This window comes from Mustela lutreola, chromosome 9 (assembly GCF_030435805.1).
Source record: "Mustela lutreola isolate mMusLut2 chromosome 9, mMusLut2.pri, whole genome shotgun sequence".
In the NCBI taxonomy this organism is placed as follows: Eukaryota; Metazoa; Chordata; class Mammalia; order Carnivora; family Mustelidae; genus Mustela; species Mustela lutreola.
Genome location: NC_081298.1, coordinates 56,952,684 through 56,976,025, shown reverse-complemented (window position 1 = coordinate 56,976,025; position 23,342 = coordinate 56,952,684). Strand labels below are relative to the sequence as shown.

At 35.6% G+C, this 23,342-nt stretch overlaps 1 protein-coding gene and 1 pseudogene across 13 annotated transcripts in view; both read left to right on the top strand.

Annotated features, from left to right (window-relative positions):
- CCDC138 (coiled-coil domain containing 138) overlaps positions 1-23,342 on the top strand; it is a 140,501-nt gene that overhangs the window by 17,727 nt on the left and 99,432 nt on the right. For all 13 annotated transcript variants that reach the window (XM_059134287.1, XM_059134282.1, XM_059134280.1 and 10 more), the window contains 4 exons: positions 8,122-8,241; positions 14,315-14,392; positions 14,499-14,603; positions 19,455-19,619. In XM_059134287.1, coding sequence (XP_058990270.1) covers positions 8,122-8,241; positions 14,315-14,392; positions 14,499-14,603; positions 19,455-19,619 — 468 coding nt within the window. The remainder of the gene's footprint in view (positions 1-8,121; positions 8,242-14,314; positions 14,393-14,498; positions 14,604-19,454; positions 19,620-23,342) is intronic.
- On the top strand, positions 15,319-17,674 carry LOC131807692 (ubiquitin thioesterase OTUB1-like; annotated as a pseudogene).

The following is a 23,342-nucleotide window of genomic DNA, read 5'->3' as shown; positions in this document are numbered from 1 at the left end:
CTGGAGTTTATTGCCATCATTTTATTTTAGGAGTTTTATGATTTCAGGTCGTACGTTTAGGTCTTTAATTCATTCTGAGTTTATTTTTGTATATGGTATGAGAAAGTGGTGCAGTTTCTTTTGTATGTAGCTGTTCAGTTTCCTCAGCACCATTTATTAAAGAGACTGTCTTTTCTCCATTGTATGTTCTTTCCTCCTTTGTAGTGGATTACTTTACCAAATAAGCATGAGTTTATTTCTGGGCTCTCTGTTCTGTTCCATTGATCTCCACATCATTTTTTGTGCCAGCACTATACTGTTTTGATAACTATAGCTTTGTAGTTAAGTTGGAAATCTGAGAGTATGATACCTCCAGGTTTGGCTATTTGGGGTCTTTGGTAGTCCAAACAGATTTTAGTATTATTTGTTCTAATTATGTGAAAAATGCTGTTGGCATTTTTTGTGAGGATTGCATTGAATCTGTAGATTACTTCAGGTAGTATAGAAATGTTAACAGTATTATTTGAACTAATCCATGAGCATGGTGTATCTTTCCATTTATTTGTAACATCTTTAATTTCTTTCATTAATGCCTTACAATTTTCAGAATGCAGGTCTTTTACCTCTTTGGCTAAATTAATTCCTAGGTATTTTTATTGGTTTCAGTGCAGTTGTAAATGGGATTGTTTTCTTAATTTTTCTTTCTGCTACTTTGATATTAGTATAGAAAGACAACTGATTGCTGTATATTACTTTGGTATCCTGCAATTTTACTGAATTCACATGTTAGTTCTAATAGTTTTTGGTGAATTCTTTAGGGTTGATTATATATAGTATGTTGTCATTTGCAAATAGTGACAGTTTTACTTCTTCCTTCCCAATCTTGCTATGACTAGGTCTTCCAATACTATGTTGAAAGTAGGCATTCTAGTTTTGTTTCTAATCTTAGAATAAAAGCTTTCAGCATTTCATCATTGAGTATGATGTTAGCTGTAGCTTTCTCATATATGAGAAATTATGTTTATTATGTTGAAGTATGTTCCCTCTATACTCACTTTGTTAATAGTTTTAACCATGAATGGATGTTGCCTTTTGGTAAATGTTTTTTCTGCATCTGTTAAGATGGTCATATGCTTTTTATCCTTCATTTTGTTAATGTGGCATATCATATTGATTTGTGAATATTGAGCCGTTCTTGCATCCCTGGAATATATCAGGGTAATGCTGGCCTCACAGAATTAATTTATACTTCCTCTTAAATAATTTTTTAATGGTTGGGAGAAGGATAGATAGGAACTCTTCTTTGAATGTTTGGTAGAATTCACCTCTGAAGCCATCTGTTTGTTGGGCACTTTTTTTTTTTTTTAAGATTTTATTTATTTGACAGAGAGAGATCATAAGTAGGCAGAGAGGCAGGCAGAAGAGAGAGAGAAGGAAGCAGGCTCCCCGCTGAGCAGAGAGCCTGATGTGGGGCTCAATCCCAGGACCCTGGGATCATGACCCGAGCCAAAGGCAGAGGCCCTAGCCCGCTGAGCCACCCAGGCACCCCTGTTGGGCATTTTTTGATTACGGATTTAGTTTTGGTTTTAGTAATTGGTCTGTTAAGGTTTTCTATTCCTTCCTGATTCAGTCTTGGAACATTGTATGTTTCTAGAATTTATCTAGTTCTTCTAGGCATACAAGTTTTTAGTGTATTATTTTGAATAATAGTCTCTTATGATTCTTTGTGGTATCAGTTATAACTTCTCTTTAATTTCAGATTTTATTTTTTTGAATCCTTTTTTTTTTCATGGTGCATCTGGCTGTAGATTTTTGTTTATCTTTTTAAATAATCTTATAATTTTGTTCATTTTTTTCTATTCTAATTCTAATTCTATATTCTACTAGTTTTTAAGGTCTGTTCATTTATTTGTTCTTTCCTTCTATGACCTTGGGCTTTGTTTTTCTAGTTCCCTTAGGTGTGAGGTTAGATTGTTTATTTGAGACTTTTCTTGTTTCTTGAAGTTGGCCTGTAATACTGTAAATCTCCCTCTTAAAACTTCTTTTGCTCTGTCCCCAAAATTTTAGAATGATGTGTTTCCATATTCATTTGTCTGTTATTTTTTGATTTCCTCTGTTTCTTTGTTGATCCATTGGTTATTTAGTAACATGTTGTTTAACCTTCAAGTGTTTGTGTTTTTTCCATTTTCTTGTAATCGATCTTCAGTTTCATGCCACTATGCTCATGTTTCCATGTATACCTGAAAATAATGTGTATTCTCCTGGTTTTGGATAGAGTGCTGTGTATATATCTGTTAAGTCCATCTGGTCTAATGTGTTGTTCAGAATCATGGTTTTCTTTTCTTTTCTTTTTTTTTTTTTTAAGATTTTATTTATTTATTTGACAGACAGACATCACAAGTAGGCAGAGAGGCAGGCAGAGAGAGAGGAGGAAGCAGGCTCCCCGCTGAGCAGAGAGCCTGATGTGGGGCTCCATCCCAGGACCCTGGAATCATAACCTGAGCCGAAGGCAGAGGCTTTAACCCACTGAGCCACCCAGGGGCTCCTAGAATCATGGTTTTCTTACTGGTGGTCCATCTGGATGATCCAACCATTGATATAAGTGGGGTAACAAAGTCCCCAGCTGTTACTATATTTCCGTCAGTTTCCCTTACTGTATTTAGGTAGTTCTATGTTGGGGACATAGGTATTTACAATTGTTATTTCCTCTAGTTGGATTGATCCCTTTATCACTATGCAGTGGCCTTCTTTGTCCTGTTACAGTCTTTGTTTTAAAGTCTTATTTTGTCTCATGTAAGTACTAGCTACCCCAGCTTTTTCATTTCCATTTATATAGAATATCTTTTTACATCTCTTCACTTCATCTGTACGCGTCTTTAGAACTGAAGTTAGGGGGCGCCTGGGTGGCTCATTGGGTTAAAGCCTCTGCCTTCGGCTCGGGTCATGATCCCGGGGTTCTGGGATCGAGCCCCGCATCGGGCTCTCTGCTCTGCGGGGAGCCTGCTTCCTCCCCCCTCTCTCTCTGCCTGCCTCTCTGCCTACTTGTGATTTCTCTCTCTCTGTCAAGTAAATAAAATCTTTAAAAAAAAAAAAAAAAGAACTGAAGTTAGTCTCTTGACTGGTTTTTGTTGTTGTTGTTTTTAAGATTTTATTTATTTATTTGATAGAGACACTGCAAGAGAGGGAATATAAGCAGGGGGAGTGGGAGAGGGAGAAGAAGACCCCTTGCTGAGCAGGGAGCCCAATGCGGGACTTGATCCCAGGACCCTGGAATCATGACTTGAGCCAAAGGCAGCCACCCAGGCACCCCGTGGGTTTTATTTTTTAATCCATTCACTCACCTTATGTCTTTTTATTGGAGCCATTGAGTTCATTTACAGGCATGTACTTTTGCAGTTTTGTTGTTTTCTGTTTGTTTTTATAGTTGTTCTCTCTACCTTTCTTCTCTTCCTTTGTAGTTAGATAAATTTCCTTAGTTTTATGTTTGCCTTCCTTTATTTTTTGTTTTATCTATTATAGGTTTTTGGTTCGTGGTTATCATGAGGTTCAAATATAACACCCTATGTATATAGCACTCTATTTTAAATTGATAGTCACTTAGATTTAAATACATTCTAAAAGCAATACATTTTACTTCCACCCATCCACATTTGATGTATTTGATGTCATATTTACATCTTCTAATTTTGTGTTTTCTTTAACTATAAATATTATAACTATAGTTGATTTTACTACCTTGTGTTTTTTACCTCCATACTAGCTTTATAACCAATATGCTACCTTTATTGTATATTTACGTTTTCCAGTGAAATGTTTCAATGATTTTTTTTTTTTTTTTACTTCTAGTTGTGGCTCATTTTTTTCCACTTAAGGAAATTTCTTTGACATTTCATCTGGGTTTTGTTCAGTGGTGAGGACTTTAACTTCTTTTGTTGTTGTTTTGGAAACCTTGTGTCATCTTCAGTTCTGAGTAATAGCCTTGTAATAATAACCTTGTGGGGTAAGGTATTCTTGTTTATAACCACAAAGGTTTTTTTTATTTAAGCAATTCAACTAAATCATGCCACTGCCTTCCAGCCTGTGAAAAATCAGCTGATAGTCATAATTAAATGTTCCCTTTCTTTCTTTCTTTCTTTAAGAGAGAATGCACGCACATGTGTGTTGGGGGAGGAACAGAGGGAGAGGAAAAGAGAATCTCAAACTGCACCTGGAACCCAACATGGGGCTTGATCCCACGACCCTGAGTTCATGACCTGGGCTAAAATCAAGAGTTGGATGCCCAACCCCCTGAGCCACCCAGGTTCCCCTAAGCATTCCCTTTCATATAATTGGTTACTTTTATCTTGCTTCTTTTAAGATCATCTTTTTAAGTTTAATTTTTGATATTTTTATTATTATGATTCTTCCTATGGATCTCTTTGGGTTCATCTTGTTTGGGGCTCTCTCGCTTCCTGGACCTGGATGTCTTTCTTTCTCCAGATTAGGGTAGTTTTTAGCTATTCCATTTCTTGTCCCCCATTTCTTTCTCTCTTCTGTACCCCTATAATGCAGTTGTTAGTATGCTTGATATTGTTCTAGAGGTCCCTTAACCTATTTTCATCTTCTTTGCTGTTTAATTTGAGTGATTTCCTCTACCCTGTCTTCCAGATTGCTGATTTCTTTTCTGCATCCTGTAATCTGCTGTTGATTATCTTTAGTATATTTTTTAGTTCAGTTATTATATTCTTCATCTCTGATTGGTTCTTTTTTATATTTTCTGTGTCTATTTAGGTTCTCACTGAGTTCATCCATTTTTCTCCCCAAAGTAACGTAACTTTATGACTATGTTTGACTATCTGTTTTTGTGTATTAAGTAAGACAATGGAATATGGGCCTTCAACAGAAGGCAATATGTGGGGCTCAGAAGTATAATCCCCTGGTCACCAAAACCAGGTACTCCAGGGCTGTCCCTTGTGTGTGCCTTCCACTTGTGACTGGGGTATAATTCCTGCTGTTAGAATTGAGGATGGGACTATTCCCTGGGCCTCTACCTGGCTATAGTGCCTGGCCATGACTACTGTAGGTGCATGCTGGCTGAGAGGCACATCTATGGCTGTTGTCTGTGTGGGTGACTGTGAAGCTGGCTCCCCCTCCCTGAGACAAGAGTTTCTTTGAATGGTTGCCCATCCTGACTAAGGATGCCCACTGGGTGTGTCAGGGTGGTTGCTGCTCAGATTGCCTGCCAGGTGTAGTGGATCAGGAGGGGTGCCTTTGGGAAGGGTGGGGCGGATTTGCAGGGGAATGCCAGAGTGAGGTGAACAGTGAACAGTGAACAGTGCTAGCAAGGTAGATGGAGAGTGTTAAAACTGTCACCCATAGGCAATGGAACAGCTAGGCTGAAAGAGGGCCCCCAAAATGACACCCCATGTTTTTTTCTCCCAGAGAAATTTCCTGCAGATTCTTGCTCCTCTAGCACACATGCTAAAATTAGTGGATACCCCTTATATATGGTGCAGGTACTTTTCACACTGCTATCTCTGTGATGGGTCTTGAAGTGGGTAAGATTGTGTGCAGACCCTTTCTGTGCGGAGTCTTGGTTTCTTGCTAACTTGCAGCTCTCCAGAAGTTAGGGCATGCATGGCATGCTAATTTTTCAATACTCCTGTGTTTATGCCCTGCTGATTTTCAAAGCCAGATGTTGTGGGGACTAGTCTTCCTAGTGCAGATCCTCAGGGCAAGGGTGGGAGTATGCCTGATAAGGAGCTTGAACCCCAACACTCCTTAGGACCTCCAGATCGGTGCTATTCCTCCTGCTTGTATGTTGCACAAGGGTTTGTTTCTAACCGGATTGTATTTCTGCCTCTCCCATCCTTCCTGATGTTCCTATTTCTTTGTATCTTTTACTGTGGAAGAGTTGTTCTGATAGCCTTCAGGTTATTCTCAGAGGAGTTGCAGCCTTGGTGTGTTCGCAGGAAGAGGTGAGCTAAGGATCTTCCTCCTCCATTTTCCATACTCCATTCTGATTAGGTATAGACCAAAATTCTTTCTCACCTTCTGTGGGAAGTGACCCAATCTCAGTTCAGTTTTCAAAGCTTTTGTAATGTTGCTTCAGAGTTGTCTTGTGCATGTGCCACTTAGGTTTAGTCTGATACTCAGGTAGTGACATAAATCTTAGTTCTCAAGACATTTATTAAGGTGCTCTGTGTCATTCCCGTGCTTACAGAATTGGGGGGTTAGTCTGAGACTTCCATAGTATTTTTTTTTTTTTTAAGATTTTATTTATTTGACAGAGAGAGACAGTGAGAAAGGGAACACAAGCAGAGGGAGTGGGAGAGAGAGAAGCAGGCTTCCCGCCGTGCAAGGAGTCCGATGTGGGGCTTGATCCCAGGACCCTGGGACCATGACCTGAGCTGAAGGCAGACCTTAACAACTGAGCCACCAGGCGCCCTTCCGTAGTATTTTTAAGCGAGCTCTGATCTCTCCACTTTTTGGAGAGATCTGCTCTGCTGCGTTTGTCAGTGCTGTGCTTGGGCAGCTTAGGGTTTAGCCAGATTTCTAACAGTTTATGTACACCAAAATGAAAAGATGCTCTTTCTGAATCTCTTCTCTGATATTCCCCACATCCCTTGGCTCACAGTGGCCCTTTTCCTGGCATCCCTGGGTGGAAGGGTACAGTTTCTCTTAGAGTTTTAGCAGGCTATGCTGCAGGTGCACTTTAGTTGCCAGGGGCCTATGTTGGGGCAAGACTACTAGAGAAAAAGAGAAACAGAAATCCTGGAAACTTCATCCTCTTGAGGGTTGCTTCTTCATGTTTTTACTCCTTTTTACAATTCCCTGCTTCTGTTTACTTTTTTTTTTTTCTTTTTAAAGATTTTATTTATTTGATAGAAAAAGACACAGCAAGAGAGGGAACACAAGCAGAGGGAGTGGGAAAGGGAGAAGCAAGCTTCCTGCTGAGCAGGGAGCCCGATGTGGGGCTCGATCAGAACCCTGGGATCATGACCTGAGCCGAAGGCAGACGCTTAACGACTGAGCCACCCAGGCGCCCCAGCTTCTGTTTACTTTTTACAGTCCTTACGGAAGTTACTTTTTTTGTGTTTTGTCTAAGATTTTTAGTTGTAATCAGTAACAGAACTAGAGTGTAGTGGGCTTACCTTGCCATTCTGGAGATAGAACTCATATCCCATATTTTTAGTATCTTTTGGATTTGGAAAAATTTGGAGAATGAGAATATTGACCTAATGTTTGAAATAACTATTTGTGACTATATATACTAAGTTCTTTAAGGAATCAGTGTAATAATAAAATTACATAAAGCTAATGTTTTCAAATGATTGGATTTTAAACAGGGCAGGAAAATAAATGCTTGGATTCTCAAGAGGTTTCCATCCTAGATTTATTCTTGATTTTTTTTCTCTTTAGATTTGTCTGTCTGTTATTCTTACTAAGTGTAAAGATAACAGCTTTATTTTAATGGTACCTATATGATTACTTGGAAGAAAGTAATTAATTCCTTTTCTTGATTTCCTATGGAAATTTGTTTGTTTTAATATATTACAAATAAATTGAGAATAAAATGTGAAATAAACTGTACATATTTACACTTTAAATCAAAACATGTTATCTCATTTAAATATAATTACACGGTTAAATTATTTATAAAGCCGATTAAACAGAAAAGAGTTTGAGACTCAGAAATTTTATGTTTTTAAATTTTTTGAGATGTAAACAATTTTAGCTACTTAATTAGAACAAGGAATTAGTTCTACCTATGGATATTTCTTTTCAAGGGTAACTTAAATCTTAAATTTTAATTTATAAAGCTGTGAATAACTAGTCTCTCGAAGAAGATAAGAAATCTCTCATTGTTTTATCATTCCATGATGTGATAGAAATTATTTCAGTGTGATCCAGTGGATTTTTTTTGAGCAGAAACAAAATAGTTTTTTAATAGGAACTTAACAAATGCTTTTAATGCTTAGTTATTACATTGGTTGATGACATAGTTTTTATAAATTATTTGCAGTATTAGTCACATATGTTTAAATGTACTAATTAAAGTCCTGATTCAAGGAATTCTAATTTTTAATTGATTTGTGTTCAGTAGCTTTCATGACATGGCATCCTTACCTAATTTTGAGATCAGATTTTTTTCCCTTCTAGCAACATGACGCAGAAGTTGAGCACTTAACTGAAGTTCTTAAGGAAAGAAACAAAGAAAGCAAGAGACTAAGGTCCTCTTTTGATGCCCTGAAAGAACTGAATGATAACTTAAAAAAGCAGGTAAGACCTATTTTAATAAATACTAGATTATAAAATTTTTAAAACTTATATCATCTTATTTAACAAATTATCTATCAGTCTTAGAATATATTCTAGCTAGAGAAAGTTTTAATTAACTTTATTTGCTAACTTTATTTCCTATAATACTTGCAAATATAAATATGGTATTGTTAAGCTTTTGATTTCTCATCATCTGTTTTAGCATCCAGCTGAGATGTTTTTGCAGTTTGGCATTTTTGAAATATAAGAGCAATTAATAGATTTAAAACAAGCAAAAAAAAATTAAAAAGACACGATAATCTGGGGAGTTTTAGGCATTGTGTTTAGCTAATACTTCTTTTAAAGATTTTATTCATTTATTTGACAGAGATCACAAGTAGGCAGAGAGGCAGAGAGAGAGAGAGGAGGAAACAGGCTCCCTGCTGAGCAGAGAGCCCGATGCGGGACTCGATCCCAGGACCCTGAGATCATGACCTAAGCCAAAGGCAGCGGCTTAACCCACTGAGCCACCCAGGCGCCCCCGCTAATAATTCTTTTAACTGCTATTTTATACTACTGCTTATTTAACATTCATTTATTTTTTGGACATCTATTATGTGCTAGGCCCTGTACTAGCATGAATACAAAGTGCTGTCATACAGAGGGCTGTCATATTGTACTATGATTATGTAAGTGATATGATCTAGGTTACTGCTTAATAAAACTGAAGTTGCAAAGCAAATATTTTTGTGGGTTGTATCTCTCTTTTTTTTTTTTCTTAACTTTCCCCAGTTTTTGACTAAAAGATGACAAAGAATACATTCAAGGGAGACAGGAGAATGATTATGTTTGCATTTGTGTAAAGAGGAGAAGTAGGTGAGCAGAAATTGGGGTAAACCCAGTCACTTCAAAAATGAAAACTTTGGGCTGGAAGACTTCGTGGATTCTAAAATGTAACTAGGTCAGACTCTCAGGGATAATATGCATCCTGGAATTCCTTACGTAGCTGTATGTTTTCAGTTTATGTTTTTGATGTCCTATAGTTACTGCTTGTTACAACCTTTCTCACTGGCAGTGACAACTAGATACATTTCTCATTTGATCTAAGTTCTTTGGCTTCCCTGAATTCATTTATGGCCTCCCACAGTAGAAGTAGGGATGGCCTTCACTTACTGTTGTTTGGAAGCCAGCTTTATCCCTGGAGAGATTACTTGTTTCCATCACACTCTCAATCTAGTGTGTTCTCTCTCTCTTTTTAAAAGATTCTATTTATTTGAGAGAGAGAGAGCAAGAGGAGAGAGCACAAGCCAGGGGGTGGGGCAGAGGGAGAGGGAAGAGCAGAGGGAGAGGGAGGAGAAAACTCCCCACTGAGCAGAGAGCCTGATGAGGAACTCAATCCCAGGACCCTGGGATCATACCCTGAGCTGAAGACAGCCGCTTAACCAACTGAGGCACCCGGGCACCCCCCTTCTCTCTTTTTAATTGAAGTATGGTTGGTTGACAGAAGACATATTAGTTTCAGGTGTAAAACATAATGATTTGACAGTGTTTATGGTATGCTGTGCTCAACACAAGTGTTTCACTGTACAGCTTTCTTTCACTATACAACTCTAGCACTCTTTTTTTATTGAGAAGGGTGTCTTTGTTTCTTAATAATTTTGTATGTTTGTATGGGTGTGTGGTGAGTGAAGTGGATATGTGAATTGTTAAGTGATAGACCTATTGATAATTGGATTTTTGATCTAGTGTGACCAAACTGAAAGAGCTTGAGAGAAACCCTTTGGTACCAGCTGGCAGAATGCTTTTTTATGGTTACTCTGTTTAGTGTAAATGAGGAGTCAGCAATTTTATTCTTTAAGGATGAAATAGTAAATATTTTGGCCTCTGTGAGACATATAGTCTGTCATGCCTCAATTCTGACATAATGCAAAAGTAGCTAGAAGTAAAAAAAAAAAAAGGTAGCTATAAGTTAAAAAAAAAGTAGCTATAAGGCAATAAGTAAGTGAATGAGCATGGCTGTAAGATGCTGTTTATAACAATAAGCATTCAGATTTGATCCTTGGGCTATAGTTTGCTGGCTTTTGGTATGATGAATTATATATATATATACATATATATGTGTATTTATATACACACATACAGTTGACCATTGAATATCATGGGTTTGAACTGTGTTCCACTTACATGAAGTTTTTTTTTTTTTTTTTTTGATAAATGCAGTACAATATTGTAAATATTTTCTCTTCCTTATGATTTTCTCTTTCTTTTTCATATTAGAGTCTACCATCTTACCTTTATTATATATGTATTTTTCATTATATTCAGGAGAATTATTCTTTAGTAATCCTGGATATGACAAAGATCAGGCCAGGAATTGCATTTTCCCACTGCTTCTCAAGAGTATGCTCTGCTGATCTGGGTCACTTTGTTCCCTTTCTCCTCCCCTCCTCGGCATCCACCCCTTCATTTTTTTTTCTTTTTTTAATATTCTTTTTTCTCTCTCTCTCTTTTTTAAAAATTTAAATTCCATTAATTCAAATAGTATTAGTTTCAGAAGTAGTGTTTAGTGATTCCTCAGTCTTACCTAATACCCAGTGCTCATTATATCATGTTCCTTAATGTCTATCACCCAGTTACCTCATTGCCCGATCCCCTTCCCCTCCAGCAATGCTCGGTTAGTTTCCTTTGATTAAGAGTCTCTCATTTGTCTCCCTCTCAGATTTTGTCTTGTTTTATTTTTCCCTCCTTCTGCTATAATCCTCTGTTTGTTTCTTAAATTCTACATGAGTGAGATCATATAATTGTCTTTCTCTGATTAACTTACTCACTCAGCCCTCCAGTTCCATCATGTCACTATAAATGAAAAGATTTCATCCTTTCTGATGGTTAAGTATTACTGCATTGTGTATATATACCACATGGTCTCATGGGTCTTCATGGGTCTCGTGGTTTATCTTCCAATATATTGCCTAGGATTCACTTTGCCACACCTCCTACCTTGCAGAAAGTGGTTGCTTTTCTACTTGTAGAATTACAGCAATTCTTTTCTTAGAGCTCTTGTTCAGTTCACAGGTTCACAGGAGTTCCGAATGATTTGATAGCTCTCTAGCTGAATTCCTGGGACCAGACAAAACTAAGATCTCCTGCTCCTCCGCCATCTTGGAATGTCTCTCCTTATGATTTTCCTAATAACCTATTGTTTTCTCCAGCCTACTTCAATATAAGAACATTGTATATGATACATATAACATAAAAAGTATGTGTTAATTGACTGTTTATGTTATCACTAAGGCTCCTTGTCAACAGTAAGCTACTAGTAAAGTGTTTTGGGGAGTGAAAAGTTCTATGTGAATTTTTTATTGCCCAGGGATCGATGACCATCAGCTCTGCATGGTTCAAAGCTTAACTGTATTTTAAAATTGCTAAATAAAAAGGTAAGTTATTTCTGTGACTGACTTGCATAGTAATTTATGTTAGCATTGGACATAAATAAGTCTGCAATAATAACAATAATGATAATAATATTAAAACAATTTCCATTAAGTCTTAACAAGCTGAGGAGTCAAGGATTAATATTCAGTACTCATCAGGCTTTAGGGTCCTTGTGAATACCATAGGCTTTCATTTGAAAGGATCAGGGTTATATCCTAGGAAGAGGCAAATTATAGATATGGAACCCTCCTCAAGCTGAAACATGGTCTTAACTGATCTTAGTTCCTGTTTAGAGTAAGGTAATCAGTCCCCATTTGGGGTATCTAGCAAAGAAAAAAATGAGCCCACTCTGAAAGAAAATTATTATGTATAAAATTTATAAATATTTTTGTCATTCTATACAAAATTAATCATTACATTAAAAGAATCACATGAATCACTGTATTCTACTCATGAAACTGATATTGAACTGCATGTTAGCTAACTAGAATTTACGAAAAATTATAAAAAGAATCACATAACTCAATATAAAGAGAACAGAAATGCCCAAAACAATATGAATATACCTAGCAATGATCAAGATATTGGACCTAGTAGGCAGTGACTTTAAAATAATGATTAATATGTTCAAGAAAGTAGAAAAAAAGATTGGGAACTTCATTAGAGAAGGAGAATTTATAAAAAGGAATTAAAATGAAATTCTGAAACTTAAAAATACACTAATTGAATTTCAGAACTCCAGCGAATGGGTTTAATAGCAGATGAGACCCAGCAGAAGATAGGATTAATGAACTAGAAGACCATTACCTATTGATCCTAAAAAGTTTTGAAGTAAAAACACTGAATGGAGAAAGAATAAACAAATTTATAAAAGAGATATGTTCAGTTAAAATTTTTAACATGGGAGTTCAAAGAGAGATCATAGGACAAAAGCAAAATATGTGAAGAGAAATGGCCATGTATTATCCAAAGCTTGTAAAAACAATAAATTATGTTAAGCCTAAGCAGGATAAATGTTGAGGAAAACCATACATAAGAACATTGATTTCAGACTGTTGAAAACATTAGATAAAGTTAAAAGATGGAGCAGAAAGACTTATTACTTTTAAGGAGCAAACATCACATACCTTAAATATAAATAGAAAAAGAGAAAAACCCTCCTTGTATGAGGCCAGGATAACCTTGAAACTCAATGTATCAAGATTATTACAGAAAAAGAAATAGTCAAGCTAGTTGCATGGGAATATAGATGCAAAAATTGTAAATATTAGTAAATTGAATCTAGCAATACATAAAAATAATATTTAAACTAAGTGGATTTAGTACAGGAAAACAAAGTTTATCATTTGAAAATTATGGTTTATTATTTCTATTGATAATAAAATTCAGCACTAACTCATGATACTAGTAATAAGAGAATTTAAATTTGATAAGGTAGCTGCAAAAAACCCCAACAACAAAATCATACTTAAGTTATTGTTTTCCCTCTAAAATCAGAAGGAAGCAAAGCGTTCTCACCGTTACTCTTTCTTTCTTTTTTTTTTTTTTTTTAAGATTTTTATTTATTTATTTGGTTGACAGAGATCACAAGTAGGCAGAGAGGCAGGCAGAGAGAGAGAGCCTGATGCAGGGCTCAATCCCAGGACCCTGAAATCCTAACCTGGGCCGAAGGCAGAGGCTTAACCTACTGAGCCTCTCAGGCGCCCCTCACTGTTACTGTTTCTATTGAACACTGTACTAGTCAGTGCAATAGGGGAAAAAAATAGGAAATAAGGATTGTAAAGGAAGAAGTAAGAATTATCTACTGATAACATGATTATGTAACTGTATACACAGGTATCCAAATAAATATACAAACAATTTAGTAGAATATAGCAAATGTAGGAGAAGCCCTTGGATGTGAATTCAATACACAAAAATCAAGTGTATTTTTATATGCCAACAGTAATCTAATAGTGTTGTTTATTGAAAGATACCACAGATGATAGCATCAAAAAGCATAGCTATCCAGGAATAAATTTAAAAGAAAGATTTATTAATTTATAACTAACACATATACTGAAAAGTATAAAACATTAAGAGAAAATAAATAAGACCTAGATAAATGGAATGCTGTTATGTTCATAAATATGAAGACTTAATGTTTGTAAACATGTCACTTCTTCCTAATTTTATATATTTAACCCAATTTTAGTAATTCGTTACATTGCATACTCAATGATTTGTACACTTTTCTGTATATACATAAAAAGTTCAATTTAAAGACATTTCACATTAAAACATATACTTGTAAGATGTCAAGAGACGTGCAAATAGAATGAAGTTAAACTTAGATACTATTAGTACTTTAGGGACAAATGATGTCCCTAGGGACAAATGATTTTTGCTATTTTTTTTAATTAAAATTATTATTTTTTTATTAAAGTATAATTGTCATACCGTATCCTGTTTCAGGTGTATATCATAGTGATACACTATTTTTATACATTTCAGAATGATTTCCATAAGTCTAATTACTATGAGCAGTTATCTTTAATTATGAATGCTGCCTCTGTTTTGTTACAGTGTTTGGTTATATTGACTAGATAAAATATTTGTGAAACCTTTAGTATGAAATCAGCTTAAGCTTTATATTGAAGTATTTAATGTTTTCTCACTTTAGTTAAATGAAGTAAGTGAAGAAAACAAGAAGATGGAGATTCAGGCTAAGAGAGTTCAAGCTCGTTTAGATAATTTACAGGTAAGTTGTCTACTCTTTGACACAAGTGAATTTTAAATGATTGTTTTTGGATTTTTCTCACCTTTATTACAATTGTATTTTAATTCATGGATATGTACTGTTGCAGAGGAAGTATGAGTTTATGACAATCCAGAGATTGAAAGGAAATTCACATGCTAATGAAATGAAAAGTTTAAAACAAGATAAAGTACCAGTCTCAAAAACTCACAAGGTATGATATGACTGAAAATTTCTCCAATAGAAAACAAAGACATTTTCTCTTTGTTCTTGAATCTATTTTTGGCAAACATCGTTTTGGTATGAAAGAGTTTACCATAATAATTCCTTTACAGAGAAATTTCTGTATAATGTTTCTAGTATGCTTTTATTTACAAAAGCAAAACAAGTGCTTCAGGCACAGACCTTAAGCCTAATAATTCATGGATATGTACTGTTGCAGTGGAAGTATGAGTTTATGACAATCCAGAGATTGAAAGGAAATTCACATGCTGCTTTTCGTTTTTTCGTTGTGTTTTAAGATTCCACAAGCTTTCCATGTTTTCTCTCAAGACTGCAATCCATGCCTGAATGGGCTTTATTTACTAATTTTTTCTAAGGACTTTACTTTGAGGTATAAATTACATACAGTAATATAATGCAGAGACCGTTAAGTATATAGCTTAGTCAGTTTTGACAACTGCCTATATTCATGTAACCTGCAACTAGATATAGAACATTTCCATCACCGTAGAAAGTTCCCTTTATGTCCCTTCTCAGTTCTTCCCTGCGAGAGGTAGCTGTTAATCTGATTTCTATCACCATAAATTAGTTTTAGAACTATTTTAGAACTTAGAACTATTTTAGAACTAATTTAGAACTATTTTGGAACTTCAGTCAGTGGGGTTGTATAGTATGCACTCATTTATGTAAGGCTTATTTTGCTCATCATGACATTGGGTATATCGGTAGTTTGTTCCTCTGTTGCTCGGTAGTATTCCACTATATGAACAGATCACAATTTGCTTATCCATTCTTCTTTTAATAGACACCTGGGTTATTCCTACCTTTTGTCTATTATGAAAAAAGCCGCTAAGAATGTTTACGTACAAAGCTTTTAGTGGACAGATGTTTTCATTCCCCTTAGAAATACAACCAAGACTGGAATTTCTGGGTCATAGATACTTGACTCTTTGTGAAACTGCCAATTTTCCAAAGCAGTTATACCATTTTATACTCCTACTAGCAATGTTTGAATGTTAGTTACTCCACAACTATGCCAACATTTGGTATTTTCTCTCTTTTTCATTTTGACCTTTTCAGTGGGTGGCTAGTGATACCTCACTGTAGGCTGTTAATAATTTTGATAAGCCCTCTAGTTCTTTTCATAAAGTAGGAATACAGCATCATTTAAAGATAGTTGTAGAGGAATCTCAGTAACAAAATCAGGAGCCACCATTGGGCGGTGTGACTCTAAAGGTGTTAACTGTCTGGCTGGCCTATGATGAAGATACCGTGGCTCAGCAGGACTAAATTCAATAAAAGATTGCTGTGCAGAACCCTCTGTTCTTGGAGCTGTTGGAGCTGACATTCTGTACAGGGAGTACGCTGAGGATGACATCTGTCAACAGAAGATTGAGCATCTTTACCAAAAATTCTTGTACATCTATAAGACCAGGCTTTATGTGAACTGCTTCTCTTGCGCTTCTGGATGCTTGCACCTGGAGGTGCTGCTGAATGTGAGCAAGGAGTTTTAGCAATTCAAGCCTGTGTCTGCCAAGATCAAAGAGAACCTCGTCTCCCAGGCCTTTACTGAGTTCACGGTTTAAACATTTCCACCCATGTTTTACAGACCTGATTGAGCAGATGGAGAAGCATACCTCAGTAGTCAATCTTTTGGCCTCCTTCAGCAGCTAGGGGACCTTGGACTTCCTGTTAGTCTCTCTGCAACTGCTCACCTCAGGCTACCTATAGTATGAGATGTGTCCATTGAGAGTGGGCAGACTGTCAAGGAGTTCTGCCACCAGGAGGTAGAGGTCATGTAAAGGGATAATAACCACATCCACACCATCCTGCTGGCCCAGGCCCTCAGGGTTTCCATCTGGGTAGGTGGAGGGAACCATAGCAAAGGCATCAAGACCAACCTGCACATCTTTCCTGAGGGCTCCAAACCCAAGATCTACCTTCTCTCCTGGCCTGGACCTATGATTTTGTGTACAAATAGGGCCAGCTTTGTCCTGCCACTGCCCTCTGCCAGGTAACAGATACGTATAGACATTTTTTTTGTGGTTGTAAATGAAAATATTTCACTATCCCTACCCTCACCTTCTTCCTGTCATACAGCGTTCCATGTTTTATTAAAGGGGATGCCTTTATACTTAGTACTTAAGATGATTGAAATTATTATCTAAAGTTCCTATTTGAAGAAAACAGGTTAAAATTACCCCTGTTCAGAACAATCCTAAAATTTGTTTGGAAGCAGAAAAGGCCCCAAATGGCCAAAGGAATTTTGAAAAAGAAAACCAAAGCTGGAGGCTTCACAATTCTGGACTTCAAGCTGTATTACAAAGCTTTAGTCATTAAGACTCTATGGTACTGGCAGAAACACAGACACATAGATCAGTGGAACAGAATAGAGAACCCAGAAATGGATCCTCAACTCTATGGTCAACTAATCATCAATAAATAGGAAAAAAGACCATATCTTCAACAAATGGTGTTGGGAAAATTGGACAGCCACATGCAGAAGAATGAAACTGAACCACTTTCTTACACCATACACAAAAATAAACTCAAAATGGTTGAAAGACGTAAATGTGAGACAGGAATGCATCAAAATCCTAGAGGACAACACAGGCAGTAACCTCTTTGACCTTTGCTGCAATAACTTCTTGCTCGACATGTCTCCAAATGCAAGAGAAACAAAATCAAAACTGAACTATTGGGACTTTATCAAGATGGAAACTTCTCCACTACAAAGGACACAGTCAGCAAAGCTTAAAAAGGCAGCCTACAGAATGGGAGAAGATATTTGTAAAAGGCCTATCAGATAAAGGGCTAGTATCCAAAATCTAGAAAGAACTTACCAAGCTCAATACCCAAAAAACTAAAAATCCAGTCAAGAAATGAGCAGAAGGGGTGCCTGGGTGGCTCAGTGGTTGAGCCGCTGCCTTCGGCTCAGGTCATGATCTCAGGGTCCTGGGATCGAGTCCCGCATCGGGCTCTCTGCTCAGCAGGGAGCCTGCTTCCTCCTCTCTCTCTCTCTGCCTGCCTCTCTGCCTACTTGTGATTTCTCTCTGTCAAATAAATAAATAAAAAAAAAAATCTTTAAAAAAAAAAAAAAAAAAAAAAAAAAAAAAAAAGAAATGAGCAGAAGACATAAACAGACATTTTTCCAAAGAAAACATACAAATGGCCGTCAGACACATGAAAAAAGTGGCTCAACATCACTCAGCACCAGGGAAATAGAAATCAAAACCACAATGAAATACCACCTCATGTCAGTCAGAATGACTAAAATGAACAAGTTAGGATACAACAGATGTTGGCGAGGATACAGAGAAAGGAGAAGCCTCTTGCACTGTTGGTAGGAATGCAAGCTGGTGTAGCCACTCTGGAAAACAGTATGGAGATTCCTCAAAAAATTAAAAATAGAGCTGCCCTATGACCTGGCAATTGCACGTTTAGGTATTGATCCAAAGGATGCAAAAGTAGTGATTTGAAGGGGCATATGCACCCCAGTGTTCATAGCAGCAATGTCCACAATAGCGAAACTATGGAAGGAGTCTAGATGTCCATCAGCAGATGAATGGATAAAGCAGATGTGGTATATATATACAATGGCATATTACTTAGGAGTCATTGAATTCTACCTCTGAAACTAATAATATTTGTCAGTTAAATTTAATATAAATTACAAATTAAAATATTATCCTTGTCCAGAATAATGCAACTCTGTTTTTAATAATCTGATTTTGATTTTATGGATTGCTGTCTGGTTAATGTTACCTTTTTATTTGCTTTTATAGTTCTATCTTTTCAGATTTCTTAAAAACTAAGTCTAGCATAGTTCCCTGTTTAAGGTTGATGTGTGATAAATGTAGAATGAAATTGACTAAAAGTTATTTGAAGGAATACTAAAATCAGTATAATTGAATTTATATATTTTTATGGAATTTTTTTCTTATTCTTCGCCTCACATTTTGATGGACTCTGAGAGAACAGGATTTCCAGGAGAAGTTTCATATTCTGTTTATAGAATGTTATAAAGAAAAAGAAAAAAAAAACTTCTTTGGGAAGAAGAAAATATGAAGTTCCATGGTAGAAATTGTTTAACTTTCTAAACCTTTAAACTTGTTAAAATCTTCGTTATGGTGGTTCATGCTCCTGAGTTAAGGCCGATTTTACTTTTCTATGTTTTAAACTTGGATAAAGAATTTTTACGAAAATTCTTTTTTTTTTTTTTTTTTTTTTGGCAATAAGGCTCGGTTCTTTGAATTTTTTTTTATTTTAAGATTTTATTTATTTTTTAGAGAGAGCACAAGCAGGGGCTGCAGCATTCAGAGGGAGAAGCAGGCTCTCCGCTGAGCGGGGAGCCTGACATGGGGCTTGATCCCAGGACTCTGAAGGCAGATGCTTAACGAACTAAGCCATCCAGGCATCCTTCAGTTTCCTTTCCCTTTTTTCTTCCTTCCTTCCTTCCTTCCTTCCTTCCTTCCTTCCTTCCTTCCAAGAAGGCTCCTCGCTCTTGATGGAGTCCAGTACAGGGCTTGAACTCAAAACCCTGATCAAGACCTGAGCTAAGATCGAGAGTCAGATGCCTAACCAACTGAGCCACTCAGTCAGTCCTCAATTTCCTTTTTAAGATGGGTTTTCTCTCCTTCTCTCAGCCATCCTTTAACATGTTTCTTATGTTAAGTGGGGATTTTGATTTGGAATTTCCTTTGTTCGGGGAAGCTTTTTCATTCAGTGCATATTTTAGTGACCATTAGGTAAATTATTCTGTGATCCCTAAATTTAAAACTTGCTCTTAAAATTTTGAGGTTATAGATGGAAATAAATGTTTGATTTACTTTTTTACCTATAGGTACCACTTAATGCACAAGTTTATGAACTTTTAACTGTCTTCATGGATTGGATTTCAGATCATCACCTTAGTAAAATAAAAAGTGAAGAATCTGGAATGGATGGTGAAAAGCCGCTACTCAGATTTGCTTCTCAGAGAAATGATATTCAGGAGAAGTGTATAAAGGTTTGTTTTTTGGTTTGATGTATATGATTCATGAAGATTACTACTGGAAAGCCTGTTGTATGTTTTATAAGAGGAAAAAATACTTTTTGGTAGAAAATTGACCATACCAATAATTCTAAAAAGATTCATTCCAGACTTAATTAAAATTAATTCTTACTTTTATTTGAAATTTCTTTTTAAAAATAGAGACTAGAAGTTAAGAACTTAACTCTGAAAATAGCAACAATAATTTTATACTAGTTAGGCAGATGATCAGTGATAAAATTCCTAAAAACACATTATTTTAAGACTCAAATTCCACTAAAATAATTTTGTTTTGTTTTTTTGTCATGAAGGGATAGAAAGTATTTGCAAGGGGCTTCTCATTAACAAAAAGAAGTAACCATTTTCTTAAGTTACAGACATTAATTTGGATATTGGTACTCATGATTTCTAGTTAATATATGTGGTCATAGCAAGAAATATATTAAAACTTCTTAGAGTAGACATCTAACATTTGGTTTAATGTTTTCAGAAATAATTTTGTAGTTGCTAAATATTGGCCAGGGTTCCATTTTAGAAAATTATTTCCAGTTTCCACACTTACCTAAAATGTTTCTTTTAAATGCATTTTCTGCTTGGCAGAATAATGGCCTTCAAGATGTTCATATCCTAATCCCCGTATCTTATGTTCTGTGGCAGAAGTGAGTTACAGCTCCTAATCAGCTGACCTTCCACTAGAGATTGACCAGAATGGTCTGGGTAGGCCCAGTAATCCTGTGAGCTTTTAACCAGACAAAAGAGCAGAAAAGCAGGTCACATGCTTGCTGGCTTTGAAGATGGAGTAAAAGGACCATATGCCAAGTAATGCTTCTAGAAATTACTTGGTTTTAGTTATATTTAAGTCTTTCTTTCATTTAGTTTTCAGTTTTTTGTCCCTGGTACAGGATAAGGGTCTAACTTCATTTTTCACATGTGGATATCTGGTTTTCCCCCATTGAGTAATTTTGGCACCCTTGACAAACATCATTTCACCATGTCTGTGAGGTCTTATTCCTGGGCTCTCTGTTCCATTGGTCTGTATATTTTTCTTTATGCAAATACCAGACTCTTTTAATTACTTGTAGCTTTGTAGCAAGTTTGAAATTAAGAAGTGTGAGATCTTCAACTTTGTTCTTTTTCAAGATTATTTTTTTGTTCAACAAAAAAATTGTGCCTAGAGATTCCATAGTAGTATTCTATGTTATATAAAAGTTTTACATTTTTATGTAGTTAAACTCATACCATTTCTTTTATTTCTACCACTGTAACAGTGTTAAAGTAGACTTAGTTCTCTTGCCCCGACATTTGGAAAATCTTTGTATTTTTTGTTTCTAGGCTTTTTTTCATGGTTAACTTTGAAATATTTAATTTATCTATGATATATTTTGATGTAATAGTAGAGATACACTTTCATTTTTTAAATGGTAAGCAAGTTGTCCTTATGGAGTAACTCCTGTTTTTACCCATTAATTTGAAATGTATGTGAGATACATATTGTATATGAAATGTATTTATGAGGTTGGGTCTATTTTTTTTTAGTTACTATTCTGTTCCATTGATCTGTATGTTCCTGTACTACTACTGCAGTGTTCTGATTAATTCTGACTTTAATATATGCTTTTACATGGGCAGGGAAGTTTCTGGTTATTCTTAGAAGAAATTTTTAATTGTCTAAAATACTCATTTTAATATAATTTTAAAAAGGCTTTTTGTATTTTCTTGTTACTGCATTTAATTTTTGGATTAATTAAGAATTGGTATCTTTACAATAAATTTTCCCATCCCTCATTTTATATAGTTTTTCATGTTCTTAAATGAAGTGTATATTTTTATACTTGTGTATTTTGCATGTTTCCTTTTTCATTTAGTTTATTAGGTTTGGAAATTTTTTTGGTATTATGAATATGACTTTTTTCCCATCTCTAAAATCAGATAATATTAGTATTTGGAAGATTTTTATATTTTTAGCAACCGGACAATTCACTGAAATCATTGGTTCTGATAATTTAAGAAAATGTTTTTCTTATGTTTTCTAGTTAAGTGCACATTATTTAGAATTAATGAAAATATTGTCTGCTTTTTAATGTCACACATTTTATTCCATTTTCTCATCAATTTTACAAGTTCATATATATAAAAGACAGGGTTTTTCTATTGCTTTATGTAGTCAGTCCTTCTAGAAGAAGGTAAATAATAGAGGTGATAGTAGATAGCATCCCCGTCTTGGCCTGCCTTTAATGGCTCTAATTTGGAAGGGTTTCACAATAAAATACATTTGGTTTTTTAAAAATCAGGTTTGTTTTTTTTTTAAAATACATAATTAGACTGTTCTCTATGTTTGTCTTTTTCCTCTTTCATAGGAAGCTGAAAGATTCTCAGAGACAGGGGATATTATCTTAACTCCCTCACTATGACCTCAGTTTTCCTTTGTAGGTTTTAGGAGCTCAAATAAATTTTTGTGAATTGAGCATTTATAGGAGATACCTGAAAATTCTGTATGTCTATTTTTGTGTCTTTATCATACTGTTAGGATTACTGTTATGATTACTACAACTTAATAGTATACCTTGACAGCTGGGACTGTGATACCTCCAGTTTTGTTCTTTCTCAAGATTGTTTTTGCTATTTGGAGTCTTTTGTGGTTCCATACATATTTAAGGATTATTTGTTCTAGTTCAGTTCTGTTGGTATTTTGATTGGGATTACGTTGAATGTTTAGACATTTTAACAGTATTTAATTCCAACAGTAAATGAGCACAGAATATCTTTCCATTTGTTTGTGTCATCTTCAGTTTCTTTCATTGTTGTTTTATAGTTTTCAGAGTATAGGTCTTTAGCGCCTTGGTTAAGTTTATTCCTAGGTATTTTATTCCTTTTGGTGCAGTTGTAAATGGGATTGTTTTCTTAATCTCTCCTACCACTTTTTTATTATTAGTTTATAGAAATGCAACAGATTTCTGTATATTAATTTTTTATTCTGCTACTTTACTGAATTCATTTATCAGTTATAATAGGTTTTGATGGAACTTCAGTGACAGTTTAACTTCTTCCTGACCAATGTGGATGCCTATTTTTTTCCTGATTTATTAACATATAATGTATTATTTGTTTCAGGGGTACAGGTCTGTGATTCATCAGTCTTACACAATTCACAGTGCTCACTGTAGCACATACCCACCCTGATGTCTGTCACCCAACTACCCTATCCCTCCCACGCCCCTCCACTCTAGCAACCCTCAGTTTGTTTCCTGAGATTAAGAGTGTCTTATGGTTTGTCTTCCACTCTGATTTCATCTTGTTTCATTTTCCCCTCTCCTATGACCCTCTGCCTTGTTTCTCAAATTCTACATATCAGTGAGATCATATGATAATTGTCTTTCTTTGATTGACTTACTTCATTTAGCATAATACCCTCTAATAACATCCATGTCATTGCACATGGCAAGATTTCTTTTTTTGATGACTGCATAGTATTCCACTGTGTGCACGTATGTGTATGTATAGTTCTAGTTTCAAAGCATGGTATATACACACACACACACCCCACATCTGCTTTTATCCATTTGCCTATTGATGAACATCTAGGCTCTTCCCATAGTTTGGCTATTGTGGACATTGCTGCTATAAACATTCAAGTGCAGGTGCCCCTTCAGATCACTACATTTGTATCTTTGGAGTAAATACCCACTGGTGCAACTGCTG